The sequence below is a fragment of the Vigna umbellata genome, chromosome 4 (assembly GCF_029865625.1).
Source record: "Vigna umbellata cultivar VRB3 chromosome 4, Vumbellata_1.0, whole genome shotgun sequence".
Taxonomy (NCBI): domain Eukaryota; kingdom Viridiplantae; phylum Streptophyta; class Magnoliopsida; order Fabales; family Fabaceae; genus Vigna; species Vigna umbellata.
Genome location: NC_142168.1, coordinates 65,976,024 through 65,993,200, shown reverse-complemented (window position 1 = coordinate 65,993,200; position 17,177 = coordinate 65,976,024). Strand labels below are relative to the sequence as shown.

General features: G+C 30.9%; 2 protein-coding genes across 2 annotated transcripts; both read left to right on the top strand.

The window, feature by feature from the left end:
• The first annotated feature begins 2,527 nt into the window (after positions 1 to 2,527).
• On the top strand, positions 2,528 to 7,903 carry LOC124832030 (putative terpene synthase 11). The gene is made up of 7 exons (XM_047306139.2): positions 2,528 to 2,822; positions 5,304 to 5,565; positions 5,797 to 6,169; positions 6,482 to 6,700; positions 6,780 to 6,918; positions 7,013 to 7,261; positions 7,443 to 7,903. The coding sequence occupies exons 1-7, from the start codon at positions 2,649 to 2,651 to the stop codon at positions 7,764 to 7,766; spliced, it is 1,740 nt and encodes a 579-aa protein (XP_047162095.2). The 5' UTR covers positions 2,528 to 2,648; the 3' UTR covers positions 7,767 to 7,903.
• Positions 7,904 to 14,369: 6,466 nt separating this feature from the next.
• On the top strand, positions 14,370 to 16,355 carry LOC148200985 (xyloglucan endotransglucosylase protein 6-like). The gene is made up of 4 exons (XM_088112348.1): positions 14,370 to 14,627; positions 14,770 to 14,870; positions 15,287 to 15,480; positions 15,839 to 16,355. The coding sequence occupies exons 1-4, from the start codon at positions 14,477 to 14,479 to the stop codon at positions 16,260 to 16,262; spliced, it is 870 nt and encodes a 289-aa protein (XP_087968474.1). The 5' UTR covers positions 14,370 to 14,476; the 3' UTR covers positions 16,263 to 16,355.
• Positions 16,356 to 17,177: the final 822 nt, after the last annotated feature.

The following is a 17,177-nucleotide window of genomic DNA, read 5'->3' as shown; positions in this document are numbered from 1 at the left end:
AGCTAGCGTCCGATCTTAATTTGGTAACCTGAGGTTTAGTTTGATTACGTTCGGTCAGTACTGAGGTGTTCAGCAGAGTACTCTAGGCGTTTAACCCAGACTCAAGCGTTCTTTATTATAGTGTTCTGTCTCGTAGCGATGGTTCATAGGGAATGATCTTTATTGGTGATGTTGCTCTGAGGTTGTAATCATTTATAGGGAGTGACCAGCCTTGATAGTCGTTGAGGTAACGATTGATTAATAAATAGTGATTAGTTGTGATGATGCATGATTCAGGAAGTGATCATTCATAGGTAATGCTCGGGTCGGATGATGATTGTCTCAGGTAGGGATCATTAATAGTTAGTGGTTGTACGTAGGGAACATCCAGTCTCGATGAGGTTACCCTCAGATAGAATTAAATCCAGTAAAGTGATCAATAAAGTGTTCGTCTGAATGGTACTTAATCTGTGGTGTGCGAGATTTGATCTTTGAGCAATCGTTCGAATAGTGTTTGAAATAATAGTAATTGTTCTAGCAGAGTACACTGTTTTAACGTGAAGTCTAAGTACTTGATCTTAATCAGCGTTTGATCTTTTGGTATTCGACCTAATGGTAATCGGTATAATAGCGGTTGATGTTTAGTTTCGAGCTTAAGTGATCAATCTTAATGTTCGTGTAAACAGTATCCGATGTAATATAAGTTCGTTGTTTTATCGTTTGATTCAGTAATGATATGATATCTGGGTATGTATTGAGGTTGAGGGTAATGTAGTAGGATGTCTTGATTTGTGGTTGATTGTGGACATATTGAGGGGACTAAGAATGAAATTACAAGTGGGGCACTTTCCGTTGATTTGTTCATCAACGTATCGTCCGGATGAGAGTTTATTGTGTACTGGGTTGATTATTAGGTACTATGGAATGAGTGTCCAACAGGAATTGTGGTACGTTGGCTTGAGGATGTCTGATTTAATTATTATATGATATTTGTATTGAAATAACTATGCACGTTTTATAAATGATGTGTTTCAGGTTAGCTCACCCTTACTTTGCTTGTTTGTGCATGTGAATGCGATGATCGTATAATGTGTGATGTTATACGGGAGCAGTTGAAGGATTGTCACGTGATCCTGTGCAAATGGAGGAAGAGATGGAAGATCGAATTAGAAGGATTCAAGGTTATCTTGCAGTTGCGTCTGAGCTTAAAACTGATGTAAAGATTTTAGTTTATGTTCGGGATGTTATGTATTATTACAACATTTAAGTTTTGAATATAAATTTTAATTTTTAGGGTGAATTTTTGGGATGTTACACGCTACTACCTCAAAAAGCCACGTGACAATCCTTTGTGCGTAGGTGTGTTTTAATTGATTTTTAATTTTTGAGGCCCGATTTTGGTAACGTTATATTTTGATGGTTGTAGCGTGACATCTACTTTCCCCTCAGGAAAATACTCCCTACAAACACTACGATGTCCAACTTTATTTAAATCTATCACTTTATTAAAATTAGAAAATTATCATTTTACTTTTAAAAATAAATATGATATAAATTTAAATATAAATAATGAAAATTATGTTAAAATAAAATTGAAGTTATTATTTAAATTTTTTATTATTATTTATTAATATTAATATTAATAATATTATTATTATTATCATTAATATTAATAATATTATTAAAACAATTATACTAAGGAGAATAATTCTTCAAAGAGGAGAATATTTCTCCCTCCCATTACATGGCATTAAATCAATTTTAGAAGCTTATATGCAGAGTATCATGGATGGTGAATCAATGATGGAAAGAGGAAAATTAATTCTTTCTCCTTTATACACAGCACAGAATCGATTTTGAAAGATGGAAATAGATTCTCTCCAACACATCTCACGCATTTCTCATACATAAAATTACTATTCATCTACACAAATCTCTTCACTCTTCCAAAAGATGCAAATCAAGCGCTCTCTCTTAAGTCCACGTCGTTGTCGCAAATTCGCTTAAACAAATATCATGTTGAAAATTCTACATCGATCAAAAATAAAACCAATTTATACTTTATAAGTGGATATAAATTTTATCCTACAAATCAGAATCATGAGTCTATCCTAACAATATTTATTGTAGCCTTAAACTCCACTCATGTGTATCATACAAACGTGATGATTTAGAAATAGACTTCGAAAGTCTTAAAAACTCTCAACAATTTTTTTTAAAACATACATGAAACGTGTGAGTGGGAATAGTGAAAGGACAGTCACACTTACCTTGTTGAGTTGCTTTGTTTTCAAAATTTATATTTAAAAAAAAAAATCATCACGTGGTGGGAGAGAAAGAGAATATGCTTTCAAACTTACGCTTAAAATATAATTTAAATAAAATGTAAAATTTATTTTACTATTTTCACTTATTTAATTTTTTCCATATTTTATATTAAATGAATTAAATTATACGTATTTGTAATATAAGCACGTTGTTGATAATGAGGTGTGCAAGTAGTTGGAGCAGAGCACATCCATAGTTTCATATGAATAATGTGTGAACTGTTGGCATAATGCGAACGCGTGAGTGTGAGGACTGAGTCTATATAAGGCTATCCCCCGACTCTCTTGACCTCCATAGCCGCCACCACCTATCATATCTACCTTTACCAGAAACACTCTTGAATGTCTTCAACGATAACCATGGCAATTACACAGCCAAGAGTTTCATCTTTTACTTCCAGATTTGCTTATCGCAGTTCGCAACCGTTGATGAATCAACTGCGCAACCTATCCTGCAAAACATCAGCACCATCCATCATGAAATTATCCATCAACTCCATAGCTCTCCCTCCAAAGGTTTGTACCTTTACACTCTCTTCTCCTTCTCAGCAATCTTCATTAATTCCGCAGGTTTTGTCTTTTTTTTCTCTCTAGACGCTATAAGTAAAGAGAACTCTTATTTAGTTTATGAAAAAGAAATATGTTTCTACATTTGTTTATGAAAAAGGAGCTTTGTTCGGTTATTTGAGGGGGAACGGGGGAGAGGTTAATTATCTTCGGTAAATAATTTTTAGTAATGATTTTATTCTATATTTAAAAATTTATTATGTCAATTTTCATGAAAAATAACTTTATTTCATATATTGTTAATTTTGTGATTATTAATTATTTATTTCTTATGTGAAATAAACAAGTTATTGAAAAAAGTTAATTATATTCTAAAATAGCAAATAATTTAGATAAGATAAATATTTTTACAATGTCAGAAAAAATATCCGTACATACCAAATAAAGAAAGGAAAAGGGTTGTATTTTCCAAAGATGTTAAAGTCTGCAATAAATTATCGCTACATTATTTCATTCATCTTTTAAGTTTTTAATATAGGATAAATAAATATTTGTAAAGTAAAACATAAACGTCTATTTGTAAATATTATATAAAGAATATTTCTCCTTATATACTTTTCTAGGTGATGTTATTTTAAATTTAATCATTTTTTAAAATCCATTGTTTTTAAATTTAATTATTTTTAAAACTAAAATAATTATTTATAATAAAATATTATATACAAACTAATAAAATTATAAAAGATATTAATATTTAGTTTTATAATTATTAATTTTATTATTATAATTTTATTATATTCTATTATCAATAAAAATATAAACACAACACAACACATGTATTTTCATTAGTTCAATTTAAATGTTTATAAAACAGGTAAACTTCCTTTTTAAGTATTTTATTATCGATTAAAATTTATTTAAAAGAATTCTCTTATGCTAATTAAGCAATTTAACTTATAATTTAAATTTAAAATTTAAAAACTTATTTTTATGCTATAAATAAAAAAAGAGATAAGTCTACTAGTTTTTTTTTTAAAATATTTATGTTAAGATAATATATGTGTAGTAAAATATAATTAATAGCTAAATATTTTGTAAAATTTTACTAATAAATTAATTTTTTTAACCAGGTAAATTAATTAATTTGTTACTTATATACAACTAATAAAAGAGTAATTTGTAAATCTATATCTATAATTATATCTAAAGAGGATACATCTATTTGGTGTCCTTTTTTTGTTTTCTCAAATTTATCTTTTTAATTATTATTTTTTAAATTTAAATTACTACTTATAGTAAAAAAACTATTTTTAGTTTTATCGTTTTAATAAATATTTTTTAAATATAAATAATTACTCATAATAAAAAAAGTATTTATAAAAATATTTCTTATAATATTTTTTAATTCAATAACTAAAATTTATTTTATCTATAGTTATATTTATAACTATAAACATCTTTTGTTTTTCTAATTTTATCATTACATTTAAAATTTAAATAATTTATAAATGTTTAAAAAATACGAATACTATACTATGTTTGTTAGTATTTATAATTTATTATATTATAGTACTATAATTCTTTAAATAATAAGTCTTTATTTTAATTTTAATAAATTAAATAAATAGACAGACCAACTTAGCAGTCTGTCATGCGGCCCCTCGAATTATTAGCCTGAAAAACAGATTCAACCACAGAATTATTCTTTCCATATGAATCTGGGTGTCTGTGATCACACAATTTCATGAATCTTACCGTGTGTTTGAGACTGCATTACTCTAATTGAAATGAGAATAGCTTTTATATATATATTCACATTGAAAGACTTATTAAATTTTTTAATAAAGAATTCAGTCCTAAAAATTCTACTATTAATCAACAACACGTGTGTTTTAAATTTTAAATTTCTGTTTAAGCTAATTAAATGGTATGTTGATTGAAATCCAGTAGCTGACTTAAGTCAACCACGATGGAGGAGCGTGGGATAACTATCCAGGAATAAGGATTAAGGAATTTGTATTAAGCACAATTTATTTATTTATTTATTTATTTATTTTTGTTATTGATTTATATATATATTTTTTGTTAGCTAATTGTACTTTGACCTATTATTTTAAAGTGAAATAGTTGTTACCTTAAACGGCATAGTCGTAGAAGTCCTAGGAGAATGATTACGAAAGAAAAGTGGAGAAGAAACACTTTATACATATTTAATATTATTACTTTATTTATTTTGTAATCATATCATATGAATTCACCTAATCTCTATTAAAATATGATTGCCTATATATCCATTAGTTATATTATATTCCTCTGTGAAAAGGTTACAGACTTTCGTCATTCCGTTTATACCGTTCCTTTTCTTGAAGCTGCTTCTCCCTCTCAACATCTGAACTCCAAAAATTTGTATGTTTCAAAGTGTTTTTGGGGAACACACTGACATAATTTTTTTTCAATTTTCCTTCATTGACGTTGTTGGTAACATAACAGGTGCCTACTCAAACTATTCCTACGATGACAAGTTTGGAGCAACTCAAAATAAAAAGCCAAGAGGTATTACTAGACTCAAGTGATTCATTGAGAACATTGAAGTTGATTGACACCATCCAAAGGCTAGGAATTGACCACCATTTCGAAGAAGAGATCAACTTACAACTTGGAAGAGTGGCGGATTGTAACAATGCTCAAGACCTCTTTGCCACGGCTCTTCAATTTCGCTTGCTAAGACATAATGGCTGGTCTACATCTTCAGGTAATGAACATTATATCAGACAAAAGAATAATTGTTTCGTGATTCGCATTATTTGCACTACATTTCTTAAACTTGTTTAAGTGTTTGTTTCATTTTTAAAGCATTGAGAAAATTCAATTATATTCACTTTGTTTATGTTGTCATATTGCCTTTGCATCAATACCTAGCTACCTTAACGTACGTTGTTACACAAACATACTAATTTGGTTATGTATTGATTATTTGATATAGATGTTTTCAATAAATTTTTGGACAAGAGTGGGAATTTCAAGGAATCGGTCACCGGAGACGTTTGGGGCATGTTAAGTTTGCATGAGGCATCGTATTTAGGTTCAGAAGGTGAAGAAGTACTACAACATGCCATGGAGTACTCAAGGGCTCACCTGCACCAGTCACTACCACACTTAAGTCCTGAAGTAGGAAGAGTAGTTGTTGAAGCGTTAAAACTTCCAAGACACCAAAGAATGGTAAGGTTGGAAGCAAAAAATTACACGGTACAATATAGCAAAGAAAGTAGCCAAATTCCTGCTCTTCTAGAATTGGCAAGGCTAGACTATGACATGGTTCAGTCGATGCACCAGAAAGAATTAGCAGAGATCTCAAGGTACTTTTGCTTTCCACCCTATGATAATAACAAATAATTGAATCATGATTGAGGTTGGTTTTGAGTCAAGTTGAAAAATGACCTTAAAAGAAATGTATTTAATAAAGGTTATATGTATAATCTTTGTCAATGGCTTGTTTGATTTCTGTTCTCCAAAGTAGTTTCTAAATTTCGAATTTCTGAATAGATGTCTGCAACCAGCACATAAAAAATTGGCTGTCTAGCTTAGTGTTGAATTTATCTCAGTTTTACTTTTACCATTTTCATTTTTTTATGATATGAAACATAGGACTGTTTCCATGATTTGATTAGGTGGTGGAAAGACCTGGGACTGATCGAAAGACTTGGTTTTGGAAGAGATGGACCAAGAGAGTGCTTCCTATGGGCGTTGGGAATTTTTCCAGAACCACGTCATTCAAATTGTCGTATCGAACTTGCAAAAGCTATTTGCATTTTGCAAGTTATAGATGATATGTTCGACACATACGGAACATTAGATGACCTTATTCTTTTCACCGAGGCAGTGCAGAGGTTTGCATCTAGAATTTCTTCGAATTACACTCAACTAGCCAAATTAAGAATCAAAATGAGAAACTATCGTTGTTTGCAGGTGGGATCTTGATGCAATGGAGAAGCTACCTGAATATATGAAGATATGTTACATGGCCTTGTATAACACCACCCATGAGATTGCATACAGAATTCAGAGGGATCATGGGCAAACTGTTGTTTCTTCCTTGAAAAGAACAGTAAGATAATATCATCATCCTTTTAAATTGAAACATTGCTGAAACTATAGGTAGAGTGGGAGGTTAATGAGAGAATGGTGTTTAATTGTTGCAGTGGATAGACTTACTAGAAGCTTATCTAAAAGAAGCTAAATGGTTCAACAACAAATATGTTCCTGCTTTTGGGGAATATTTGGATAATGGGGTGATTTCTTCAGGATCATGCTTGGCCTTAGTACATGCAACTGTCCTCATTGGGGAAAACCTCTCAAGAGAAACCATTTCCATGATGAGTCCATATCCCAGACTCTTCACTTGTTCTGGAGAAATTCTTAGGCTTTGGGACGACTTAGGAACCTCAAAGGTATATCACTCTATATTGGTACATCAACATATATACACATCTAATTCACTTGCTCATAAAAACTGTTTTTGTTCCTAAACATCCTAATTGTAGTTATGCTAAATTTTTAAATTAGATTACTGTTATATTGGAACATGAATCTGGACAATGGGATGAGAAGTTGATGATGTTTCATTTTCAGGAGGAACAAGAAAGAGGTGATAATGCTTGTAGCATACAATGTCTCATGAAAGAAAACGATATTTTAGATGAAAGTTTTGCTAGAAAGCATATAAGACGACTCCTGGGAAACTTATGGCCTGAGCTAAATGGTCTTGCTATGGCTACTACCACTCTACCTTCTGCTGTTACGAAGGCTTCTTTCAACATGGCTAGAACTTCTCAGTTTATTTATCAACATGGCGATGATCAACAGATGCCTACAGTTGATGATCTAGTACAGGCATTGTTGTTTACACCTTCTGACCAATATAGGGAAGAAAGTGATATCAATTGTGTTGTATGATTGTGTTAACCACTGCTGCTCATTTTTTATTATCTTTGTTAGTTTATCACATTTATTCCCTTACATATTATAGGCGGTACTTCTTTGTAACATAACACTGTAATTGTTATTTTGATCCTACGATAAATTTTTGCTTTCTTTTTCTTTTTATTTATCTAATAGAGTATTAGGATCAATAAATTTATATTTATATGATATTTTAAATAAATTTCAATGTAAAATATAAATATACATAATTTTGTTAAAAATATTTATCTAAAAATTAAATTTGATTTTAATTTAGAGATAAATAAAATTATTTATTTTTAAAAATAATTAACATTGAATGGAGTAAAATAAATATATAGGAATTAAATTGAGACTAAGATATTAATACTTAGTGTTAAATCCATATACATCTTTACACTGATAAGATATTGTCTGCTTTCGGTCAAATTTTTACGGATTTATTTTGTTGTATTACTCTAAAAGGTATCTTATCAAGAGATATATCTTATGTATATATAAATTTATGTGAGATTTTATTTGTACCTTCTCTTGTTCTGTTTGAACAATCAAATTTTATCTCTTTTCTCCACTTAGTTTTTTTATATGTTATGTTTGAGATTGGTTGCTTGAACTTCAGCAGCTGCAGCAACTGCCTTGTCAAAAGTGCAAAAGTGGGGTAGCTGAAGTTATTGCATTTACTGCTTACACATGGTGTTCTTTTCACTGAGCTCTCTTCACCAAATAGCAATAATGGGGTGCAGAGGAAAAAACGTTCTTATGAGAGAAAAGTAGGAGGGAAACAAAATTGTTCTAATGAGAAAAAATAATGCACTGACTACATAATATATTGTTTCAGCTAAGAATATTGTATTTGTTTACATACTAAGAATTTTTTTCTTTTACTTGCTTTTGCGTTATATTAAATTTGTTAATTTCAGTTTTTATTCGTGAAAGGAAATGAGAAGGTAATGAATGTAAAGATCAAATTTAATATCCTAAAAATTTAAAATGCATTCAATACCTCTTTTGTTTGCAAACTATATGGCCTTAAACAAGGAGTTGTTTTACCAAGTTCAATAATACTTTGCTCTGTCATCATTATAAACAATATAAATCAGATTATTCTTTGCTTTGGTATTTCATGACCAATGGTTTGGGCCGAGTCTGTCGATATGTGCATACACCCATTATCCAATGCTTCTTCTAAGTTACTCACATCATCCAACTTATCCAAATCCTCTATTTTCTTAATTACTTATTGTTTTTTAGTTTTCATAAACCCGAAAACATCTTTATTTCATGTCTTTAGATCGAATTTCAGCTTTTTAAATTTTTCTTTCAAAACTATGATAGGTTCCTTATTCCATTGTATGAATTCGAGGACTTTCTTACTACCTCCTTAAATCCATGGTCAAAATTCCAAATTGTCTATGTGCTAACATTTACAAATATCAATATTCAAATGTAATTTTATATTGCAATATAAATATTTATTATAAATCTAAAATATGATTTATACATATATAAATTTTTATTTTTCAAAATTTAAATGCAATACATGTAATATATTCAAAAGTGTTTAATTACTATAAATTTTAATTAAATCAAAAAATAGTTATCATTTACCCCGTTCATGTTACAAGATGAATTTACAAATAAAGATGGAAATGATATATTAAAAGAATATGATTACACGTGTCATGGTAAAAAAATAGCTGTATATAATTGAGAATTTATTTGAACTGAAATTTAAATAGCTTTAAATTAAATTTAAAATAGCTTTAGATAATTGAGAATTTAAAATAACTTTAAATTAAATTTAAATTCATATTGTATTTAAAAACTAGATTTCCATCCGTAAACAAATATTATAAGGACTATAAAACTTTAAAAAAATACTTAATGTATAATGATTAAGTCAAGACTCTAGTCTTAATAAAAATGGTATTACTCTTAACAATGTTTAATAAAGATGGTTTTTTTTATTAAAAACAATCTAAAAATCAATTCCCATCCAAATTAAAGATTCATAGTCACAATAAAGTATGGTTATGTTTTTATATGAAAAGTTATTTTTTCATTAAAATGATGGTTTACAAATTATGTTACCAAAATTGACAATAATAATTATTTTCGAAGAATGGTAAGCATAATAATACTTTTAATTTTTATGTGATAATATAATTCGAAGTTTGAATGACCATAAATCTTCCTTCTTACCATTAAATTACCACTTTGCATAAAATGTCTAAGTCTTGAAAATGATCATCTGTAATGCAAACATTTAAGTTGATGTAAAAGTAGGTTGAATACATTTGAAAAATGTAAATTGTAATAGAGACATCTAGGTGATGTGCCCAAAGTAGTTGCTACAATCACCAAATGTCTTTATCAATTGTCAAATATATTTTAAAAAGGTTAAGCACCTTATAATAAAAAAAATAAAACTCACTTTACCAAAAAAAATTTATAAAAACATGAGCTGAAGAATATATATATATATAACTTTATTAAGTTATCATCTTCGCACAAATTTACTAGCATAAAAGCATTTTTATATAGATTTTTTAATAATATATATAATTCATTTGGTATAAAAAGTTCTACGATATAAAATTTCAAAACCTTTTATATCAATTAAAACTATAATCAATATATAAAACCTTGAGCGTGACAAAATGATAATAAAATATAACAATTTTTAAACTAATTAGATTTAGAACTCGTATAAAAAGTTGTATATGTTTATAATATTAAAGAAGCATTTATATATCGGTTAGCCACTAGTATAGAATGTTTAATGTTCTTCTTTTTAGTCATTTTCACATCTTAGTTTCACTTCTTTTTACTCTTTCTTCGCACAGCACTTGACTCCCTCCTCTCGTCGTTGCTTAAGCTTCAGTTTCACCTCATGATTTTGTTCGTCATTGACTCTACTCACATCGTTGATGATCGCATTTGTTGAAGGTTCTGTTGCGGTTCGCTTCATCACTGACCTGCTCTCATCGTTAGTGCCTCTCATGCTTTAGTCATCATTGGTGATGCATTCCTTCCTTCCTCTCACCCTTATAGCTATAAATAGTGAGTGTATTTTTTAGGTAAGTTTTATTCTATGTAAGCTTCATTTATTTTTTTCATTACTTATGTTTTTTTCTTAATTTATTATAACAGTGTTTTTTTTATTTTTTTTACTCCAAATAGTCATTATAAATTGTAGTGATGTTGGAGAGGTTAGCAATAAATTATTAGTATTAAGCTTCTAATATTCCCCTCACTTTTTAAGAGAGATTATGTTTAGAGGTAGAAAACTAATAAGCTTGTGACTCTAGTCCAATTGGATAATCAGAAACATGTAGAAAAGAATCATAAGTAATTGTTTATGTTGTGGCAAATGTAATAATAGTTGGTTCCTAGTTGAAGATAGCACATAGACTACCTTTGATATTTTATCGTCATGTGGTTTTCCTTCCTATGACATGCCTAAGTGTTAGAATCTCCAAGAATGTTATACAGTCATTTAGAACAAGCAGTCGGAACATAAGCAGTCAATTGAAGTCGAAGCTTCTCATTTTCACCTTTCAACATTTCATTTTCTATGTCTTTAAAGTTGCTTTTACGTTCAAGATCTTCACATGCATAGGCTAGCTCATAGACCTTCTCTTCAAATAATGTCTCATTGACGGCTAAAATCTGGAGTATAATATAAAGTGTTGCTGCCTAAGTTTTCCATTGTTCAATCCCATTTTTTCCCTTGAGTAGTTCATGACTTAGCTTATCTTCCATCACTTTAATTTCTCTAAGTTCTTAGTACATGTGCCTCGTTTTTGCTTCCAACTTCTGATTCACTCCACCAGGTTCCAAGCTCATAATTTTTTTTATCCTTATTAGAGGATAATTTTAAATTTTGACTAGCTTGTTCTTCAAGTATCACCTTAGTTTCATCATATATACTCTTTAAAACTTGCACCAATCTTTGCAATTCTCTTTTTCCATCATGTAAAGGGCTAAACATATCTGATTCTTCCAAAATCTCATTTTTCTTTTGAGACAACAATTGCTTTTCATTCTTAATTTGACAATTTAACATATCATTAACGGATTGAACTAATTTTAATTTAATGCTTAACGCTGCAAAGGAATCTTTGAGATTAGAATTTTCCATTTCTACATCTTATATTTTATTCATCAATATTTTTAGTTTCCCCTTAATGTTGGTATTTACAAGTTTGTCGAGATTGTTGCTTAGTTCTTTAAGTGCTAGGAGTTTTTCAAAGACAATGTTCTAGTAGACCAGTGAAAGATTAAATTTTGTTATTATCTCATGAATCATAATGCAGATGTCATCTTCCACCTTAATTTCCTTTTCACCTAGGTCCATAAATCTTATCATCAAGGAATTTTTCTCTTTAAAAGGTTTTGCAATTTTCTTCCTTTATGTTTTGGTGATCCTCTTTTAAATCTAACAGTTGTTTGCATAAATTATTTATTTTAGTGGCCATCACTTTCCTTTTCTCTTCTAATTTCCTTATTGTCAACTTCAATTCCTGATTCTTCTCTGATATATTTTTGTACCTCTGCTTATAATGTTAAGAATTGTGTACACTCGGTTTTCAACTCCTTGCATAGGGATATTATTTTTGTTAAAAGATTTTCAACCTCTAATTTGAGTTGGTTGAGGAATGTAACAAGAACTAAATTCTCAATGGCCACATGTCGAGTTTCACTGAAAATTGTGACAAAAGAACTTTGTGTCTCTTGAAGTTTTCCATGCATGTGGTTTAGAAGCTTTTGATCATTTGCAACCATATTTTCACACCAAGGCTCGTGGTTAACATCAAAGCCTTCAACACTTGAAGCCGTTCGATCCTGAATATTTTAATTTTCTCAAACAATAAATTAACATAAACTTGCTTTTGAGTGTTGTCATTCTCCAATTTACATATAAATCTATTAGACAGTTTGGAAGCTTCCAAGCATCCAAGGGTATTGAGCTAAATTCGTTGATTCATTGTTTATGATGTGGTTTAGTGGCAAGGTTGAGTTCACACATTGATTCGTCTTTAGAACCTCGTTATCGGTCTCATGATAAAAAATCTCAAGTCTGGTTAATGATATCGTTAAAGTCAGTCACCTCTTATCTGATGTATTTTCTGCTTTGGAAATAAAACTCTGTCATAATTGTGTTCTTAAAAAATATCTCAAAAAATAAAGAAAAAATATTTAAATATAATATAGTTAAACAATCTTTATTTCAAATTTTAATATAATTTAATCTCAAAATTTAAAATAAATAAATAAAAATTAATAGGACAACTTAAATTTAAAAATAATACAAACACGTTTTAAACATATTTAACACTAAAACTAATACAAGCTTGTTAAAAACTTATTTAACACTAAAATTAACAAAGTAAAAATTTTTAAGTATTATAACTTACAATATATCTTTTTAACCTTAAATAAAATCAATATAATTTTTAAATCGATTTCCTGAAGTGGTGGAGTAACAGCATATTGTAGATTCCCAATAAACACAGTGCACAGATCTCAAGAAAAGAAAATGTAGCAGCATGATAAGACGAAGAGGGAATTGATGAATGAATATAAAAAAGATGAATTGGTCCCTTTATATAATTGCTCCTTCCACCCTCCAGCTGGAAATGCTGTCACAAAAGCAAAAAAGACAACAAACCAAAGCACATATCCCACTCCAATTTTAAAACCACTCATCAACCAAGGAATGTTGTTACACCAATCTCTTTTTCTTAAGTCACCAATCTTATTAATACACATTATTCTGTGATTAAGAAACTGCAAACACATTCTATCCAATACAAAATTATGTTAAAAAAATGAAAATACTTTCTAACTCACTCTCTCGTTTATTCTTTAACTTGGTGTTGGTTAATTTCAGTAAATTGTTTTAAAATTCAACGTAATGTACCGTTTGTATGAGTGACAAATTTTATCGAAATTTGCAAATTTTGAAACGTGTTATTCGATAAAAAAATTTAATGAACTGTTTGTTTATGAGAAAGCAATAACATTAAACACGAGAAAGTATATTCACGAATTTTCAGGGAATTAAAAGTATTTACTTATTGAATGATGCATAATGTACAAAATCAAGCTTACAAAAATGTACTATGAATTAGCATAACAATTTAGAAGAAAAAAAAGTAGCATAAATAAAAATATTTGTCGGAACTCCTCCATGCTTGAAAGGATGGGGGACCCAACTGTGGAAGGGGAAAGCACGAGAATTTTATGCTCATACAGCCGGTGACAACTGTTGAATTAAGACCCTCCAGCTGGATTTGTCCACGTGGTGCCAACGTATTGGCGGAGATCTGGCATCATTCTTTTTAGAAGCAGTGGTACTACTACACACTCACTGCGAACAGCTTTTGCCAGCTATCACTGCCACAGTAACGGCTATATTTTTTAATCTCGCGTCAATCTATGTTGTGTAATTTTTGTTCATTCCTTGAAATTTTTGAAAACCGTGGCACGTGACATGGCACCGTTACGTGGAATTAAGGGAAGAATGAGTGAGCTGGGCTATAAATAACACTTAACACCCACAGGCCTATCTCGTGAGCGCTCACAGCGAAAGCATTTTGAGTAGAGAACCAGAAGAAGCTTCACTTCGGTCTGTTCGTTTCTCAGTTGAATAGAATCTGACCCTTGTTTTGTTATTTTCTTTCGTCTTTACCATAACAATGTCGAAGATGTTGGGACTGTTTGTTGGTCTTTTGTTTCTGGGGTTGGCTGCTTCTGTCAAGTTTGATGAACTCTTCCAACCCAGTTGGGCCATGGACCATTTCATCCATGAAGGAGAACTCCTCAAACTCAAACTTGATAACTATTCTGGTAACTAACCTAACTCTTCAACTTTCTTCAATCCTCTTTTGCACAGTGTTCTTTCCTTTCAATGATTTTTTGTTAGATCTGCTTCTTAATAGACACTAAAAAGCCCTGCAATATTTAACATGTAAGTTTTGGGACATTGCAGGTGCTGGGTTTGGATCCAAGAGCAAGTACATGTTTGGGAAAGTGGCCATCCAACTCAAGCTTGTGGAGGGTGACTCGGCCGGAACCGTTACTGCATTTTATGTAAGGGAAATTTTATCAATTAAAAGTGCAACATTTAATTGCTTTTATCCGCAATTCGATTCCACGTTCTGTTCAATGAATGCGTCATGGATGGTAACAATCGATCACAAGAGCCATTACTGTCGTCTACCTAATTCATTTCATCTCGTGAATCTGCATACGTCTAATTTATTCTTGCATTTATTAATTGTCTCTGTCACTGTCGCTGTCTCCGTTCTTGAGCCTCGTTCTAATACTTTTAGTGTAATCTTATTATAGAATATGTTATATGGGTAAACTACATATAGTTAATCATGCGTGGTTTTATTCCACTTTGCATTGACCATTATGACCCACCGGGTCATGCCTATATCGATAATTGATGGCATCTTAAATGACCTGAACATTGATGATGATTTTCCATTTGCGTGATGCAGATGTCATCAGACGGTCCAACTCACAACGAATTTGATTTCGAGTTTCTGGGCAACACCAGTGGAGAACCATACTCGGTGCAAACGAACGTGTACGTGAACGGTGTTGGTAACAGGGAGCAGAGGCTCAACCTCTGGTTCGACCCCACCAAGGACTTCCACACCTACTCCATCTTCTGGAACCAGCGCCAAGTTGTGTGAGTATTATATACACATCATCGTTCCATTTCAGTTAATTAATTAAACCGTCATTATCGAAAGCATTCACAAGTTAGTAGAGTCTTTACATAACCCGAAAAGCTGTCAAGAAGACACGAAAATGCATGCTTTTGTCAGTTGAGCTTTTGCTATCAAAGCGTGACTGTGTCCCCGTTGGGTCCCATCAATTTAGAAAAACAATGGTAAAAGCCAAAGCAGAAGGAATCTTTATTACACAGGTCATTTTCACGACTAGGTTAAAAATTGAAATCCTTGAAAGAAAGACTTGATTTTGCATAGGCATGTACATATATATAAAAGTAGTGACATTGGGAAATGTGTGTTGTGAATGTTTAGATTCGAAGTGGATGGGACGCCAATAAGGGTGCATACAAATCTTGAACACAAGGGAATTCCTTTCCCAAAGGACCAAGCCATGGGTGTATACAGCTCAATATGGAACGCAGATGACTGGGCCACACAGGGTGGTCGCGTGAAGACAGATTGGAGCCACGCACCCTTCTTTGCCACCTACAAGGACTTCCAAATCGACGCCTGCGAGTTTTCCGTGCCAGTCACATCGACTGCTTCTGCCAACAAATGTAACAGCAGTGAGGATAAGAAGTATTGGTGGGACGAACCCACACAGTCGGAACTGAACCTGCACCAGAGCCACCAGCTTATGTGGGTTAGGGCTAACCATATGGTCTATGACTACTGCACTGACACTACTAGGTTTCCGGTCACACCTGCCGAGTGTGTCCATCATCGTCACAACTGAAGACAACAAACCCTGTTAACATGTCCTTCATGTTTAACTATGTAATATATTTTCCGTAGTCTTATCTTATGGTAATTCTTTTATTTTGTTGCATGTTTGTGCAATCCATTTTTCTTTTATTAACATCTTATTTTTTATTAGTTTATTTGGGGGTGTGTCGTATTAGGATATTATTGGGTTACTATAGATAATAGTAAAATGAATAATATATAAGAATTAATTTACTATTAAAAAATCTATTTAACGCTAAGGTTGAAATTACTTTAATATATCTTCAATCATTCTTAATAATCAATTTTAGAAAACAGTCCCTTTTATCTTTTGTTATGCAACTATACACTTTCCTGCCCTCACACACGAACATGTGAAAAATATGCTGCTAACTGGAATTAAAGTGTTTCGCCAGTCATCCTCGATAACACTGCTTGGGTTATGTGTCCAATATTACTTGTTACAAAATTTTGAGGAGGAAATATAAAAAATATTATTTTTTCACAAAGGAAAATTAATTTCTTTAAGTTATAAAACTATGTAAAATATAAAGAAGTCAGTTTTAAAATGTTTGTTATATTTTTCTTCACTAGAAGCTAGTTCAATTAGATTCTTACTCATTTTTCCATAGAGAAAAAAAATAGGATGCATAGAATAGAAAATTAGTAAAAAATAGAGTTATATGTTTAGCGGTAAGGAAGTACGAGGAGAAAGCAATAAAATATTGACAGTTTATTTTCATTTTATTTTCCTTTATTTTAACTTAATTATCTTTTCTTTAACGTTTAATTAAATACTTTTACTTTTAATTTCACATGTTTCTATTATTTTAACTTTATAAAATGGAGTCCAATGCACATTAAGGGCCTGATGTGTGGGCCATTATGGGCCACCATAAAAAAAGTGAGGGTGTTGCTCTCTCCA

Excerpts from the sequence above, each read along its gene's own strand:
- LOC124832030 (XM_047306139.2), top strand. The coding sequence starts at position 2,649 with ATGTCTTCAACGATAACCATGGCAATTACACAGCCAAGAGTTTCATCT. Across the intron at positions 5,566-5,796 it reads TGGCTGGTCTACATCTTCAG|ATGTTTTCAATAAATTTTTG; the intron begins GTAATGAACATT and ends TATTTGATATAG. Across the intron at positions 6,170-6,481 it reads GAATTAGCAGAGATCTCAAG|GTGGTGGAAAGACCTGGGAC; the intron begins GTACTTTTGCTT and ends TGATTTGATTAG.
- LOC148200985 (XM_088112348.1), top strand. The coding sequence starts at position 14,477 with ATGTCGAAGATGTTGGGACTGTTTGTTGGTCTTTTGTTTCTGGGGTTG. Across the intron at positions 14,628-14,769 it reads CAAACTTGATAACTATTCTG|GTGCTGGGTTTGGATCCAAG; the intron begins GTAACTAACCTA and ends GGGACATTGCAG. Across the intron at positions 15,481-15,838 it reads TGGAACCAGCGCCAAGTTGT|ATTCGAAGTGGATGGGACGC; the intron begins GTGAGTATTATA and ends GTGAATGTTTAG.